This window comes from Eubalaena glacialis, chromosome 7 (genome assembly GCF_028564815.1).
Source record: "Eubalaena glacialis isolate mEubGla1 chromosome 7, mEubGla1.1.hap2.+ XY, whole genome shotgun sequence".
Taxonomy (NCBI): domain Eukaryota; kingdom Metazoa; phylum Chordata; class Mammalia; order Artiodactyla; family Balaenidae; genus Eubalaena; species Eubalaena glacialis.
Window position 1 is genome coordinate 32,235,122 of NC_083722.1, and position 17,078 is coordinate 32,252,199.

The 17,078-nt window shown below is 57.5% G+C and overlaps 1 protein-coding gene across 1 annotated transcript; it reads right to left on the reverse strand.

Moving 5' to 3' along the window:
* Positions 1–1,433: 1,433 nt before the first annotated feature.
* VEGFA (vascular endothelial growth factor A) lies at positions 1,434–16,860 on the reverse strand (the record flags this gene model as incomplete). The annotated part of the gene is made up of 8 exons (XM_061197438.1): positions 1,434–3,149; positions 5,272–5,403; positions 6,524–6,595; positions 8,440–8,469; positions 8,845–8,921; positions 9,736–9,932; positions 13,119–13,167; positions 16,192–16,860. Coding segments are annotated over 8 exons (1,248 nt in total), but the record flags the coding sequence as incomplete, so codon positions are not given.
* Between the last annotated feature and the right edge of the window lie 218 nt (positions 16,861–17,078).

A 17,078-nucleotide genomic window follows, 5' to 3' on the forward strand; every position in this document is an offset into this window, starting at 1 on the left:
TCACCGCTACCCTCCTCAGGGTGTCTCCCACAGGAGGATTACAACCACCTCCCTGCAGGGGTGCTCCCTGTTTAAAACCCCTCAACTTCTGTTCATCCCCAGGTCATAGGCTCTTGGCGCCGTGGGTGCAGCAGGCAAGGGCTATTCCTGCCTCTCTCTCCCACCTTCATCCCCTCACCCACTCCCTGCCTGAGTCCTCCCACCACGCCTTTGCTCACACTGCCCCTTCTGCCTGGGATGTCGGCTTCAACCCTTCCACCCGCTCCTCCACGTTCTGTCTTCTCCTTCGCACTCTTTAAGGGGCAGCCTAAAGGTAATATAATGAGCAGACCTCCCAGACTCCACCACCCCCAGTCCATCTCCACTCCCAAGCTGGATCAAATGCCCCCATCATAATTTATGTATTTTTCTATTTGTGGATTTATAGTTCTGTGTCTCCTCACCCACCCTCACCAGATCCTTGAGGGGTGGAATTGTGTCTTATTCATAACAGCATCCCTTGCCCCGGCACGATGGCTGGTGGCCCAATAAATATGGTTTGAAGGAATAAAAGAGGCTAGAGAAGTGGATTTGGAAGCACTGTTCATAAATGCCAAAGACCCAGACAGCTTCCACCTTCCCCGGGCCTGCAGGAGAGCTGGGCCTACGCAGCAAGGCAGGGCAGGGAGTCCCCTCAGGGGCAAGCGGAACTGTGGGCCCACCTTCCAGAGGCTCAAGGAACTCCAGGACTACTATGTAAAACTAATTTACACCCTGCGGGTACAGGCCCCACACAAGCACCCCCTTCCCATTCCCGGCCTGTTGTAGCCAAGGCTCCAGAGCCAAACCCAGCCCCCTCCTGTCATCTGGGAAACAAGCTCAGAGACATGGCCAGTTCCTTCCCTGACAAGGGACATTGCCTGGATCACATGACTCCTGAAGGCAGCTCTACTCATTGCAGGGCCCTTGGCTCCTATCTAAGGAGCTGTCTCTCCCTCCCCCACTTCCACAGATGGCAGAAGATGAACGAGCTCCCCCAGGACGGGCCCAGCCAGAATGGAAAGACTCTGGCCCCCAGCACGATGAGGTGGGTCACCCCATATCCTACACACCTGGAACCCCTTTCCCAGACCTCAGGCAAATGCCATGTTTCCCATGGGAGGAGGGAAAGGGGGCAGGAGGAAGTCTGGAACAAAGATTCAATGGAGAAGGAGAAACCAGGAGGAGCTTTGAGATCAGAATTAAATTCTTTAATACAAAATGCTTTTTTTTAAGATATATCTGTATTTCTTTGTTGTTGTTTAAAAATAAATATGTACTACGGAATATCTCGAAAAACTGCACTAGAGACAAAGATGTGATGTTAATATCTTTTTCCCCCACAATTATTACGGATAAACAGTAGCACCAATAAATAAATGATAACAAATATTAAAATTAAAAAAGGAGAGAGATTTAGTATGTAGAATTCTCTATTTTTTCTTGTTTTGTTTTTACATATAAAAAACAGAATAGCAATGTCTATCAGAATCATATATACATAAACATATATATATATATATATATATATATACACACACAAACACAAGTTGCCAAATATATATATAGTATGTAGATGTATATTGAAACCTTATTTCAAAGGAATGTGTGGTGGGGAGCCAAGGGAAAGGGGAGGGCAGAGCTGAGTGTTAGCAAAATTAAATATCTGTTCAGGACAAGCTAGTGACTGTCACCGATCAGAGCAAGAGAGATTGGAAACAGGAATTTTATACACAAAGACCAGTACAAATAAGAGAGAGCGAGACAGCAAGAGATAGATCTCATAAATAGTTGAAATTAAATATTAACCAAGAATACTGAAAAAAACCCTACTCTTTAATTAAATTAACTGTTTTAATTTCTAATTAAAAGGGCATATTAAATAAGTACCATATATAAAACACTTCTCTTTTCTCTGCCTCCAGGGTGGGCACGGGGACCCTGCCCTGTCTCTCTATGCCGCAGGAAGGGTCGGGTTGGGGGATGGAGGTGGGTTAACCACTCACACACACACAGCCAGGTCTCCTGGGGGGACAGAACTAGTGGTTTCAATGGTCTGAGGACATTGGGCCCTCCTGGGCTGCGCCCGGGAAGCAAAGCTGGGAGAGGGCCAAGGCAGGAGGCCCTTCCCTCGGAGGACGAGCTGTCACTGGGCAGCCCTTCCTCCACCAACGTCTCTCTTCTCTTTGCCAAGGCATGTCAGTGGCCTCCTGGGCATCTCAGAAGCGGGTGAGAGAAGGTGAAGGCTGCCCAGACTCCTGAATCTTCCAGGCAGTGCCCCTGGGGGCAAGATGCCCATGCAGCACGTGGAGGGGTTCTCCAAAGCACAGCAGTGTCCCGAGGCTCCCCCAAACTCCTGGTCAGAGCCAGCGTCCTCACGCCCTGTACCTGTTGCCTGTCTTTCTGTCCGTTTGACTCGGGATAGAGGCTCGGGGCCAGGGCTGGGTTTGTCGGTGTTTCCAAAAGCAGGCCAAATTTGCCCCCGTGCCCTGGCCTTGCGCGTTCCCAGGCAGGGAAGGGGACCCCGGCTTCCCTAAGAGGGATAAAAAGATGATGCCAGAGTCTCTCCTTCCATCCTCTTCCCTGTCAGGATCTGGGTGGGGACATTCTCCTCCCAACTCAAGTCCACAGCAGTCAAATACATCCAGTGAAGACACCAATAACATTAGCAATGTTAATTTAAAAAAAAGAATATATATATTTTATATATATATATAAAATATATATATTTATTTTTATATATTTTATATATATATATAAACGTATGTATGTGGGTGGGTGTGTCTACAGGAATCCCAGAAATAAAACTCTCTAATCTTCCGGGCTCGGTGATTTAGCAGCAAGAGAAATAAAATGGCGATCCAATTCCAAGAGGGACCGTGCTGGGTCACCCGCCCGGGAATGCTTCTGCCAGAGTCTTGCGCTCCGGACCCAAAGTGCTCTGCGCACAGCCTCCTCTTCCTTCATGTCAGGTTTCTGGATTCAGGACTGTTCTGTTGATGGTGGTGGTGGTGCAGGGGCAGCGGCTATGGGTCATTCTGTGTCAGTCTTTCCTGGTGAGACGTCTCGTTCCCGAAACCCTGAGGGAGGCTCCTTCCTCCCACCCGGCTCACCGCCTTGGCTTGTCACATCTGCAGAGAACGGGAAACAGAGGCTGGGGGTTAGGGCCAGGGGAGGAGCCCCGGTGGGGAGGCTGTAGCCTCCCCTTCCTGCAGCCCGAGGCCAGCAGGGGAGAGGACAGAGAAAGCGCGGTCCTGCCTCTGGGAGAGTGGCAGCTACGTCCGGGGCTCCCAGTCTGCCCTCTGGAGTTTACAATCTAGTTGAGACAAGACAAAGACAGAATGACATCTCATCACAAGTAACAAATGAACACGTCCCAAAGAACAGTCCCTACTTGACATTTAAGAGCTGATAGGTGAGCAAAGTTGGACCAAGTTAATCAGCAAAGCGTCCCTGCAGAAGGAGATGTTTCAGTGCAGTCCCTATGGTGCTGGTTTGGGGGAGCAAGTTGGGAAAGCAAAGGATAGGGCCTGTGCAGAGGCCAAGCAGGCCAGGAAGCTGGGGAAGTGAGGCTCCCAAGAGAGGTGGAGCCAGCAGGGCTTGGGGCCCTGGGAAGGTGAGGGACACACCTCCCCTCGCCATGCCCACCGTCCGGGCCTCAGCTGCAGGCCCCAGGTACCAGGCTGCCTTTCCTTTCCAATATGCTATTTAACTTAGGGTGGGGGAGGCAGAGGGGACTCCTAGAACTTTCCCATCATGCCCCTGCACCTGGGTTGCTCGTCTTTTACCCTCCCCACTTGAAGAGAGGTCAGAGCAGGCCCTGCCCTTCTGAGAGCCTAGGAATGGGGATCCTAAGCCTCCTATTTGAGGACTGAAATTCCCCCATACAGCCAGGTGAGAGGATGGGTTCGGGCAACTTCAGTTAGCCCCCAGGTCACTGCAGACATCCCCCATCCCATCTCTGCAGAATGATCACCGTGGTAACCCTAAAATGGCAAATCCCTTATCTTCTCTGAGGCTCCTGGGAGATGTGGAGACCCCTCAACCAGCCCTGGGGTGAGGCAGAGCCCCCACCCCAGCACTAGTGTACACTTCCTGCCTTCACGTACCGCCAAGACAGACAGAACCCACATAACACCCCCAGGGCTGATCCCCAGCCTCCCTGACACTCACAAGCCACAGGAACACGGGAGACAGGGGAGAGAGCTACACTCCAAGGACCCTGTTAACCAATGGGACATCTGGACTAGCTGGGGGCACCCTGGCCCTGCCCGGGAATCCCCATAAAAGCCTCTCCTTCCTGGGTGAAGCTTACGCTGGCCCAGAGGTCTCCCTACCTTTGAGCACAGGCCAGACGGGTATAAACACCAGTGAGGCATCAAAAGATTGCCAGCCACCTGTCACGGCCCCGTGCTCTTGCCCTCACCCCTGAACTCAGTCATGTATTCACTCACGCACTTGACACTTCCTTGGTCCCAGGTGTGAACAAGGGACAGAGGCACAGATGCCTGGGTGGGGGGGGGTCACACAGATGAATAAAACTTAGGCCCAGGTGTGAGGAGCTCACAGCCTAATATTAGGAGAATGGGTGTGGCTCCCTCCCTCCACCCATCCTAGGGGCATTTGGAAATAGGTGGGCTGTTTGGGGTTGTCGCCGTGATGACTGGAGTATTAAGGTATCTAGCGTCCCCTGATGTTAAATCTCCTATCTGCCCTAAACCAACAGGCAGAGCCCACACCCTCCAGGACCCCAGTCTGAGGATGAACTCAAGCCCTGTCCCCAAGGAGAGACACTGAGGGAATGAGAAACCCAGCAGTGCAGACCTCAGAGGCGGTGGCGAGGCCCCCGAGTGTTTGCGCTTTGTAGAGGCAGCATCCCCCCACGCCGGGAAGGGCCCTCCCTATTAGCAGCAAAGGTAGGAATCACGACGTCAGAACCAACAGCCACTACGAGCAGGACCACAGGACACAACACTCAGCCTGCGTCCACACCACCACAGGAAGCCACACTGGCCTGCCCACTCACACAACCAGGGCAAGCTCTGAACTGGCCCTGGCAGGCCGGCCAGCACCCGCTGCCCAGCGCAGGGGCCCCGCGAGCAGAGAAGGCGGCAGTCACCAGGCAAGCAGCTAGAAGCTGAGCAAGCAGCTGGCCCCTTTCAGGTGCGTGCTCGCTCGCTCTCGCGCTCTCTCTCTCTCTCCCCATCTCTGTGCAAAGCCCCTCTCTGACTTGCTCGCCCTCTGGGAACCAACCTGCAAGTACGTTCGTTTAACTCAAGCTGCCTCGCCTTGCAACGCGAGTCTGTGTTTTTGCAGGAACATTTACACGTCTGCGGATCTTGTACAAACAAATGCTTTCTCCGCTCTGAGCAAGGCCCACAGGGACTGCAAAAGGCAAAAGGAAAGACATCTAAGCTAGAGCGTCAGCAGAGAGAGAGAAAAAAATCCATGCAACACCCCCTACCAGGTCGGCAGCTGCACCCCACCCAGCTCACGGGCCCCACACCCTTCCACGCCCTGGAAGGATCCGACGCCACAGCGGAAGACAAGAGAGAGCGGCGGAAAGAGGCAGCACTGGCTAGGAAGCCTGCCCGCAGGAAGAGGCGGACGCACACGGGCAGAATGCAAGGACAGGGCTGCCGTAAGGGGCAGCGCTGTCCCACGGGCACAAGTGCAAGTCTTGGGCCACGGGGCCCCAACGGCCACCACCCCCGAAAAAGCACACCTTGACTCTCCACCTGCTGGGGACGGCAATCGGGGCCACCTCCTCCCTGTGCGAGGGCTCACGCCCAGGCCCCTCCACCAGAGGGGGGCTGAAGCAGGGAGTGACGGCAGGCTAGGCCCAGAGGCAGGGTCCACAGGCCAGGCCACTGGTGGCCAAAGGGTCCCCCACAGCCTCAAACCCAGAGGAAGAGGCCACCCTACGGGAAGGCTTCTGTGGGTGCCATGGGTTGGGCTGGAATAGGGGGCTCTCCTCCAGAGGCCCCAAGTCCACAAGGAGGGGCCGCAGTGGTGTTTGACACCACATCCTCCTTCAGCCAACAACGAGCTGCCTCACCTCATCCACGCCCCTTCCTCACGCCACGTCTGCCCTCCCCACCCCCGCCCCCCAGCTTCCAGAGAAGTGCGGAAGCCTAGAGCAGTGGAAACCAGTTGGGTGAGCAGGCATCAGCGCCCGGCACCCGTGCCAACATGGGCCCGCCACCAGTGCCCAGTGGGTGAGGGAAAGGCGGTGCCCAGCCAAGCCAGAGGCCCCTCCCTGAATCCTCCAGGCCCACTCTGCCCACCCGCCCACCCCCAACCCTGGACCAGCAATGCCACCACCACATCTACCCATCGGTGCCAATTAGTGGAGTGAGAGTGAGAGAGAGACACTAGGGAAGATGGAGGACGGGAGCCAGGGAAGGGGAGCAGGAGGGAGGCAGGGTTCCAGGGTCCTGCAGGTGGGAGTTTGATTGGGGGCTGGGGAGGCTCCGGGAAACGAGACAGCGGTGGCACCACGTACGCGCTCCAGGATTTATACCGGGATTTCTTGCGCTTTCTTTTTTGCCCCTTTCCCTTTCCTCGAACTGATTTTCTGGAAAATAAAAAAACAGAGACAGACAGAGAGAAAGCCAAGGGGGTAGGGGAGAGGAAAGGAAGCAGTGAGGAGGGCAGGACACAGGACACGTTCCGAGGCACGAGGAAGAGCTTGCACACGTGCACGCACGCGGGATGGGCCGGGGCGGCAGGCACTCAATGGTGCCTTCTTTTCACTTTACCCTGTAGGGGGTGGGGAGGCAAACCCAGCTCCTAGCAAGGCTGTGTAGGGGGTGGGGATCAGAGGCTGGGTGGAGGGCACCGGACCCACAGGCCTCCACGCTCATGGTGTCTCCTGCTCCCAGGCAGGGGGCAAAGCCTAGAGGGCAGGCTCTCTGCCCAGCATCCCTGAACAAGTCTGACCCTGAAGGTCAGGGGCCGTAAGAGGTAGGCCAGAGTTTGGGGAGAAGGTCAGAGACCTGACTCGATGGGGGGCGAGAGAAGGGGGTGCAGGCTGTACTCCAGGCACCTTCTGCCTTCATTTCCAAGTACCAGGGCGAGGGGTCCCTCCAGGGGCCCTGCCTCTGTGAATCCCAGTGTAGGGGAGCAGCTATCTTGGGAGCTGGCGCAAAACCAAGGGTGGCACATGAAAGGCGCCAGCCAGCCCAGCCATAACCTGGGCTGAGAGGCGGGGCCCCATGCAGGCAGCAGGGTGGGGTGGGAGTTAGGGAGGTGTGGGGAGGGGGGCCTGGGCGGCACTTGGCGAAGCGTCCTCTCCCCAGCCTGTCAAAGCCTGCTACACCATCTCACCAGACTCCCTTCGGAGCCCAGGCGAAACCCCACTCTCCCTGTGGGCAAGGCAGGCGTTTGGGGAACAGGCAAGGGCAGCAAGCTGAAGCCTGTCCCCCTCAAGGGAACCAGCCCTCTCCACACCTGCCCAGCCCCAGAGAATGCCCCTCAGGATGGCTGCCACATGGGAGAAATGAAGGGGAAGGGATGGAGGAGAGGGCAAGTCTGTTCCCTCTCGGGAGAAAGTTCTGGAGGAAGGAAGGTCTTCACTCACACGGGCACAGACACACTCTCTCTCCCTCTGAGCCTCCTGTCCCCAATCACTGCTCAGCAATCCTGAAGTTGGGGACTTAGGGAAGAGGCAAGGGGTTGAGGCCTAGGGGGCTTCAATGTCACCAGAGCATTGGGGGCAGACAGGATGATGGGTGGGGAAGGGCAAAGGTGCTCTCTCTCAGTCTCTTCCCCTGCAGGCTCTCTCCCGTGCCAGCTGCTCGCCCTGTCTTGAAGGATCACCGCTGCCAGACCTCACCCACTGCTCTATCCTGACCTGACCCTCCACACTGAGCAACTGAAAGCCTCAGGAAATGGCCAACATTCACCTCTTTCTCCCTGGCCAAGGGGGTTGAGCATCTCTGGCCTGCCTCACTCCCGCAGGAGGGCATGCACCAAGAAAACACCCCAGCTGGCCCCAAATCCAACCGCACCACCACTGCAGCCACCAAAAGAGGCCATTTCCTCTAACACACAAAAGCTGGCCTCTCTGCCACCCACTCCCTCTCCCTGCCATGGGTGACAGGAGGCTAGAGCAGGCCCGGGAGCCAGCATCCACGACGGCCCCCGACACACCAAGACCGCAAGTCCTGGCCGGGAATGGCCCGGAGATGCATCGTCTCTTCCAAAGGAAGTTCCAGGCACCAGGCTGGGTTTTGTCAGTTGTTCTAGAGCCATAATCCTAGAGTTTGCTCCATCCCATTGCTGCCACCACAAGTCCCCATGAAACCAACTCTCAGACCCAGTGAAGCCATCAGACCCCCCTGAGAGAGGAAGCCAAGAGCCCCAAAACAAGACAACCAGCCAAGTAGAGGGAGAAGAGCAAAAGTCATGGCCACTTACTTTTCTTGCCTTGCTCTATCTTTCTTTGGTCTGCAGTGGGTAGAGAAAGAGAAAAGAACAAAACAGAGAGGAGTTCAGATGGTGATGGTAACAAGAACAATAATAATAATAATAAAAACTTAACATAGTATTTATGATACATCAGTACAGTTTTAATCTCTTGACATATAATAACTCATTTAATCCTTATTAACAATGCTAGGCAGTACATACTATTATTGTGCCCATTTTACAGATGTGGAAACCGAGGCACATTGAAGTAATATCGAAATGCCCACAGTTACACAGTTGGAAGGTGGAAATGGGCTAACAAGTGGAACGTACTTAACCCTGGCCCAGAGTGGGCCCCCTGAATTCGTTCAGCAGCCATTCACTGAATGAATGACTCCGTGACTCCATCCTTACCTGCATTCACATTTGTTGTGCTGTAGGAAGCTCATCTCTCCTATGTGCTGGCCTTGGTGAGGTTTGATCCGCATAATCTGGAGGGAAAGGAAGCAGATCACAGCGGTTAGTGACCCAGCCAGCCATACCCAGGTGGGAGACCCCATGGCTCCTGCCACTCAGCACCCAGGGGTTCTACAGAGCAGGGAAGGGTGGTGGAAGTACGGGGGGACCAGGGGCTCTACCAGAAAGAGCCTCAGGCCCACCCCAACTCCCCCCGCCCTGCTGATCTTGAGGAGCCCCTGCTTCTCTTGAGGGCAGACATGGCTGCAGGGTTGGCCAGGCTGGGAATTTGGGTCCTGGGTTCTTGCCACTCCCCATCCCTCCCCTCCTCTTATCCCCTCCAGGCCTCACCCTACCTCCAGTAGCTACCCAAGAGCCACCCACTCCTCCCTGGGGTCTCAGAGTTCCCTCCAGCCCCATCCAGGCTGAGATGTGCCCCATCACCAGGCAGTACCAAACGACTGGCTTTTTAAACTCTCCACAGACCAGGCTCATCCAGCTTCCCAAACAGAGCCCCCAGGGAGGGAGGGCTCTCTCCCTCCTAGAGAGGAAGGGAGGGACTCCTGTCATAGGTGTCAGCCCCCTCCTGAGCTCAGGGGACAGAGGTCAGGGAGGAGGAGGAGGTGGTCGGGGCTTGCTGGAGACCTGGACTGAGAAATGCAAGCACCTTTTTCTCCAAAGAGGGTAAGACCTCCACATCTCCCCTTGACTGACTCAGGGGCGAGAGCTGGGCAAGGCAAGCCTGGCTCCTCCCTTCGAGAGCTGCCCAGGAGAGGGCCGGGGACCACCTGTTGGCAAAGCCTAATGCCCCCCCCCGCAGCCCCTCCCCCGCTCCCCGCAGGTGCCCACCTGCATGGTGATGTTGAACTCTTCGGTGGGCACACACTCCAGACCCTCATCATTGCAGCAGCCCCCACACCGCATCAGGGGCACACAGGACGGCTTGAAGATGTACTCGATCTCATCAGGGTACTCCTGGAAGATGTCCACCAGGGTCTCAATTGGACGGCAGTAGCTGCGCTGGTAGACGTCCATGAACTTCACCACTGCATGGCAGGGGGTGACACATGAGCCCAGCAGGTCATGTAAGAGGTGGCCGGCCTTTCTCTCCACCCAGCTCTGTAAGGCCGCTCTTTTCTGTGAGAGGTACCCACTATAGTCCTTCTGAAAATCTAACTTAAGTCTCTTGGCTGTGGGTTAAGTCCTTTCCTAGCTTTCCACGACCAACACTGATGAAGGCCTGTTTTCACTCCAAAGATCACATGGCACTGTCAGGTTCTAAGGCAGTCAGCCTGCCACATCTGATCCCCTTGCCTCGCCATGACAGCCAAGCCAATCCCTAGGTCAACCTTGATGCCAGAGGACAGTCTGAGTATGAGTATACCTGTTGGGAGTCTCTAAGCTTCCCGTGAAAGGAGGAGCAGCCAGCTTGGCAAACCCGCTCTCCATGTCCCTCCAACTGCCATACCATTAACCGACAACCACTTACTGAGCACTTCTTATGTGCTGGGCACTGTGTACAGGAGTCCACAGATGTCACCCCAAACACTTCTCCCCCCCATGGTACTCTGAGGTTCTAGTAGGAGCCCCCATTTTACAAATGGGGAACTAGAGGCTTACAGAGGCTGAGTAACTGGCCCCAAGGCCACACTGCCAGTAAGTAACAGAGTTAAAGTCACCTCTGACATCAAAGCCTTCCCAAGCCAACATCCTGTGAAACAGAGGGGAAACATCAGGGGGCACTTTGCCACCTGCCAGACCCCCTCCCCAGACTCGGGCTGAGGAGGTGGTGGGCATCGGCACAGGGGTTGGGTCTGCCTAGACACAGCAGGTGGCTATGGGCGGGAACACTGTGCTGGCCCTGCCAGCCACCGATAACCCCACCCAGGAGGGCAAACTGCTTGCATCATGGAAAAAATGGTGCCGCCACTGCAGTCACGGAGCGTTTCTAGAAGCTGATCTGGAGGGAGACCAGGGTAAAGACAACTTCCCAGGCTGGCCGTGGAGCCTGGGGTGCACCGGAGCATGAAGGGGTAATTCTGGGCCACAGAGGTAGGGCCCCTGAGAATAAATAAAGTCAGGACTCTGAATGACTACTCCAAACTGTGGCCTGGCCTGGCCTGCCACTCCCCATCACCCCTCCACCACCACCACAGAGCAATCCTGTCCCTGAAATGAGTTTCCCCTGAATAGAAGGGAAGAAGCAGCACCCAGCCAGCGAGGAAGCCTGGGCTCTGGCCAGGACTTGGTGTGACCTTGGGACAGTTCCTCCCTCTCTAGGCCTCAGACTCTGCACATCTGTGTAAGTGGGTTGGGCTGATCTCTAAAGACACTGAAACAGAGGTTGAAGTGTAGGGTTTTGCCTTCCATCTCCAGCCCTAAGAACAAGCGCCCTTTTCTCAGCCCAGGTGACACAAGGTTAGAACCCCACCAAGACATCTGGAGGGCATACCCCCAGCTACCTCTCCCCAGAGGCCATAGCTGAGCCTCTCCTCACTCCTCCCTCCAGAGGGGTGAAGGAAGATGAGCCTGGGTGCTGGGGAGGGGGGTATATATAGTGGATTAGGGAGAATGTGAGGAGCTGAGGGGAAGTGGGGAGGCTATACGTGTGAAAACAGGAAGGAAAACAGTGGGGGCTCCCAAGCCAGTCCTTGGCCTTGCCTGAGGTCTCTGCTTCCCCATCCAGACAATGGGCACAGAATTCCCCACCGCTACAAGGGTTAGGATCAAGCGTCATCAAAAAGAGTATAAACAAGACCAGGGATCTGAAGAAGTCCTTTTGTAAGCCAAGTCTATATTGAAGAAGATGACTAATCAAGAATTCTTGCCCTGACACTTCGTCGTGGCTGGGGATAGAGGTGGCCAAGACTTCAGGGCCACAAGGACAGGATGGCAGAACAGTGTGGCCTGGGTCATGGGAGTTGGTAGCTGACGGTAAAAAGATCCAGGGTGGGAATTCCTTGGAAAAGCTCCCTGGAATCCTCAAGGCCCACAGGAGGTAGAGGGGGGTGACTTCACCACACCCTTCGCACCCCAGCCAATACCTCCAAGGAAAGCTGTCCTGCTTCTGCTCAGGCATGGGCGCACATACACTCCAATTCAGGCTTTGTGGTTTTCTTTATTTCTCTAAGACAACCTTTACCCCAGCAAACAAAGACCATTTGTCTTGCCTCTCCCAGACCTCAGAGAGAGACCACTGGAGGCTGAGGCGGGGTGGGTGCACCCTGGGAGCAGAGGCCTGTCAGTGGCACAGGCGGGGAAGCCAGGCCTTGGGTCAAGGAAAGGGCTCCTGAGTGAGGAAGGAGGCAGAACTGGCCAGGCATCACCACCAGCCTGGGGAGTAGAAACACTGCCCCTGGCCACCATCCGGGCCACTGGATTTGGGTCAGGGAAACTCGCCTGGAGGAAGACCCCAGGGCCTTCCCTTCTCAGAGGTGGGGAGCTGGGGGAGTGGCACATCGGGCTGGAGCAGAGGCCACATTCAGTCGTGGGGAGAGCCAGGGCATCCCTAGAGAAATGGGAGGATCTGTACTCCAAACCACGGCAAACAAAAGGCAGGCAGACTCAGGCTGGGCAGAGGGGCGGGGCTCCTGGGAGCTACAGCCAGCCCTCTGCTGGACCAAGAGGGAAGTTCACAAGCACCCAAACCTACTCCCCAGGAGGGCAGGGGGAGGCTGTAGGGCTTTCTCTCTCTACCCCCAAAGGAATGCCAAGTGGGGGGAGGGAGTTCCATGAGCCTGGGCCCTCTGTACCTCCAGCTCGTATACAGCCAGCAATCTAGACAGCAGGGGTCACAGCCTCTGCCACACAGACCCCACAGGTGGAATCTGGCTGGGTTGGAAGTGACATGGAGTATCCATCCTCCCCTGGGAGCAGGGGGGACAAGGGACACCTCCCCTGACATCTGGGATCCTTGAACACTATTTGTTTTCCTGGTCTGTGCTCGCAACTCCCTCTCCAAATAAAATTTTACTGGAAAGAGCAGAAGAAAAAGACCATAAGTCCTATTTCTAGCCATGGTCTGAGTAGTACAGACAGAGTCCTCCAGAATGGAAGGGTTAATCTCCCGGAGCTCACCTTCTCCATTCTAGATCCCCAGATTCCTGTGCCCCTTCCCTACCCAAACCCCAACAGACCTGAGAAGGAACTGAGCCTTCCCACCCATCCCCTGGGGGATCAAGGGACCCCCCCCCCATCCATGTGCAGGGGTGGGCGTGGGGGGGGGGACTTACCTTCGTGAGGTTTCTGCTCTCCTTCTGCCATGGGTGCAGCCTGGGACCACTGAAGACAAAACAAAGAACGAAGAATGGGCATGGGCAGAAGCAGGGATGCACAGACCCAGCCACCCCGCCCCTGCTCCCTCCTTAAGTCCCTCCCAACCCGCAGCCTCTGGCTTCTCCGGGGCTTCTGAATGGAGCAGGGCACCTCCGGGGGCTCTCCACAGCACAAAGCACCACCCCTGGACTGCTCCAGTTCTGAAGCCAAGGAAGATAAAGACTGACCAGATATTGGGGGGGGGCCTCAAAACACAGGAGGAAAACACCAGAATGCTGTGCTGCCCAGGTCCCTGCCCCTCCCCCACATTTCCCTTTCCCAGCCCTCACTGGCCCCTTGCTGAGCTAAAAGAAGTGAAGTCTCTCAGCCCCCCTGACTCCCTGGTCCAAAGCCACGGGTAAGTATTAAGGTCAAACAGGAGGACAAATTTGGACTGGGGCAGGAAGGAAGGACTGGGGGCAAGAAAAACAACATGGTGACCTTCTCCTGCTGACATAACAAATACCAGGGTGCGCTGGTGCTGGGGGGGGGGCGGTACAGAGGACCGAAGGGCACCAAGCACCCTCCCCCGTCCAAACTCTTCTATCCTCAGGAATACTTAGCAAAGCTACAGGTTGCCTAGAGGGTAAAACAGGGGAGGAAACCCTGGGGGAGGGGAGGGCCCCATTTCTCCCTGTGCACCAATCTCCCTAGAGCATGAATTTATCTCCAAAGCCCCAAGCCTCAGGCTCCCACCTTGTTCCCTGGTTTCTTCTCCCTCCCAGATGGAGGGGGGTCCCAAGTCCCTCTCACCTGCTGGGCACCTTCCTCAAAGGCAACCAGGGAAGCCTTTTATGCCTTAGCACTGCCCAACCCCTAGGGGGCCCCCTGCACTACCTAGGCCTGAGGCCTCTCATCCTTCCCCACCCCCACCAGATCATTCCTCCCCTCCCCAGAAGCTGTGAAGGTCAACTAGCCCAACCATGTGGACCTGACAGCACCCCGCAGGCTAAGGCTTCTCCCAGCCCTTCCAGAGGGTCTCCAGTTGTCACCAACTGCCCACCCCACCTGCCCCTCTTTTGGGGCAAATCCTGAGCAGCAGAGTTGCGCTCTAGCCCACAGAACTGCAGACTCTGCAGAGAGTCTGTCTGTCTGTCTCTCTCCTTCCCACACCCCCCCACCAATACACCCCAGACCCCCAGCCTTGCCTCCAGGGCCAAGGTCAGATAACAGTTTCCAGGATCCCAGCTGGAGTCTCCCCCTACAGTTCCCTCAGGGACCCTCCTGGAGTCTCTGCCTCAGCCCCTCACCCATCTCCATGGCACCCCCTGGCTTCCCTCTGCCAACATTCTGCCTATGCCCTCCACTCCTCCTGGGCCCCAAAGAGCAAAGGGGTCAGAAACTTCATACCCCCTCCAAGTCCAGGGGGCACTGGGAGGGGCAGTTCTGGGCGGGGAGGGGCCAGGTGCCCTTCTCTGGGGGCCTCTGAAGGTCACACTGTGGCCAGGCGGCCTCTCCTCCCCCTCCCCCCCCCCCCCTTGGAGGCCTGGAGCCAAGGCCTTTGTGCCAGGGTCTGAGGAACTCCGGGTGGCAGCAGGGACCCCAGCCCATTTCCTTCCTTCTGCCACTCTCTAAGGGGATTCTGTGGCTAAAGGAAGAGCGGAAAAGGATCCCTTAGGTGGTTTTGGGAAGCAAGGTGGGTGGGCAAGTTTGGAGTTCCGAAAAAACCACCTGCTCCTGCTCCAACGCCCATTTCACCAGAACAAAGTGTGTTTGCAAGGCTGGCAGGAGCTCCCTCCAAAGGTTCGGGGAGAGCTAGTCCCACACGGCCCATGTCACAGCAAATTTCAAACCATTTTTCCAAAAAGTGTAAAGTGGGATGAGGACCCGCTTTAAACCCTCCCTTAGGCCACCCCCATAAAAGCTAAAGCACAGCTCACTCGGAAGTGTGGGGGAGGGGAGGGAAGCAGACTGTCACCAAGTCGGGACTTTAGGTTGAGTCTCGACAAAGCACCCGGCTGGGCCCAGGCAGCCCGACTCCTGACAGTGATCATTCTTTTCCCGGACTCTGGGGCCGGAGAGAGGTTAGATGGGTCTTCTCAGCAGAGGGGAATAAAAAATAAAGAGGTGGCAGGGGCTTCTCTTCGAGCAGAGAGGAAATGGGGAAGGGACGTTAGGAAATTCCTCCTAGGAGGGGGTTAAGGGCTGGGGACAGCGGGAGGGAATAGGGGTGGTTCTCCGGGTCCTCTGCATGGCACTACCTCGAGAGGTCACCTTCCCGCGGAGGGCAGGCGGGGGGAGGGGCGCCGCTCGCCGCCCCGGGTTCCCGGCTCGGGCCGCCGCGGCTCCGGGAACACGCGGCCGGCCAGGCCCGGGCTGATGTAATCGGCTCCGCGCCGCGCGCGCCCAGCCGGGCGGGGGAGGGCGGGCACCGAGCGGGACGCGAGCTGGGATGGGCGGGGGTAGTGCGGCGCAGGTGGCCCGGCGGAGAGGGGGGGTCCCAGCGGCAATCCACCCCAAAACTTTTCCCCAACTCGAGGCGAGGGCCGCAGAGATCGAGCGGCAGTGACAGCAAGACCCTCTCTCGCCTGCACCCTGCCTCCTCCACGCTCTCTGCCCTCCCCCGGTCCAAGGTCCGAGCACCCCCACCCCCGCCCGCTGGGCTCCGGCTCCCGCCCCCGCTGCCCGGACTTCCAGTTCGTCGGGGACCAGCGGCCGGGAGCAAACTTCAGCCGCCAGCGGCAGCGCAAGCCCAGCCCCCTCAGCTGCCTCCTCCGGCTCCCGCCCTCCGCTGGTCGGCCCAGATCCTACGTGCGGTAACTCTGGTGGGTGGGCAGGGCCCGCGTGGGCGGTGAGACTCTGTCCCGGTGCCCTCCCACCTAGCGCGCGCCCCCTCCCCCTACACGTATGAAGATAGAGGCGAAGCCGCGCGCCTGGTGCCCAAGGACCCGCGTGGGGCACTGAGCCCCCACGCGCGCACTCGCATGCACGTCCCCAGCCGGGAGAGGCGCTCGCAGCGGCCCGCGGCGCCAGGCGGGCACGGCGGCTTACCTTGGCATGGTGGAGGTAGAGCAGCAAGGCAAGGCTCCAATGCACCCAAGAGAGCAGAAAGTTCATGGTTTCGGAGGCCCGGCCGGGGCCGGCGCGGCTCGCGCTCCCTCTCCGGCTCGGGCTGCGGGGTGGCCCGCTCTCGTCGGCGCCCAGGCGGGCGCCTCTTCCTCCCGGAGCCGAGGCCCGGGCCAGGGCCTGAGGCGCGCGCGCGGCTGGAGCACTGTCTGTGCACACAGCCGCGTCACCCGTCCATGAGCCCGGCTTCCGAGAGCCGAGTCGCCACCGCGGCCCCCTCTCCTCTTCCTTCTCTTCTTCCTCCTCCCCCTCCTCGGACTGCGGCTCCTCCCGGCCCGAGCTAGCACTTCTCCCGGTTCCGCTCGGCTCGGCTGCCCCGGCGCGGACCACGGCTCCTCCGGAGCGAGAACAGCCCAGAAGTTGGACGAAAAGTTTCAGTGCAACGCCGCGAGCCCCGACCCCCTCCACCCCGCCTCCGGGCGCGGGCTCCGGCTCCTGCCCGCGGCTAGCCGCCGCGTCCACCGTCGGCCGCCGGCCGGGGAGGAGGTGGGCGCTGGGGCAGGGGGCGGTGTCTGTCTGTCCGTCAGCGCTGCTGGTCCGACGCGGGATCCCGAGGGGGAGGGCTCGCGCCGCGCTCTGGCGGTCACCCCCAAAATCAGGTCACTCACTTTGCCCCTGTCCCTCTCGTTTCTCGCTCGCCAGCGCGCGCTCTCTGACCCGGTCTCTCTATCTTCCTCCACTTCTCTTTGGAGCTCTTGCTACCTCTTGCTTCTCTGCTGGTTTCCAAAATCCGAAGTGATTTGGGGGAGTTAAGGAGCAATCTCCCCAAACGGTCGGCCCGATTTAGCGGGGAATGGGAAGCAAAAATAAAT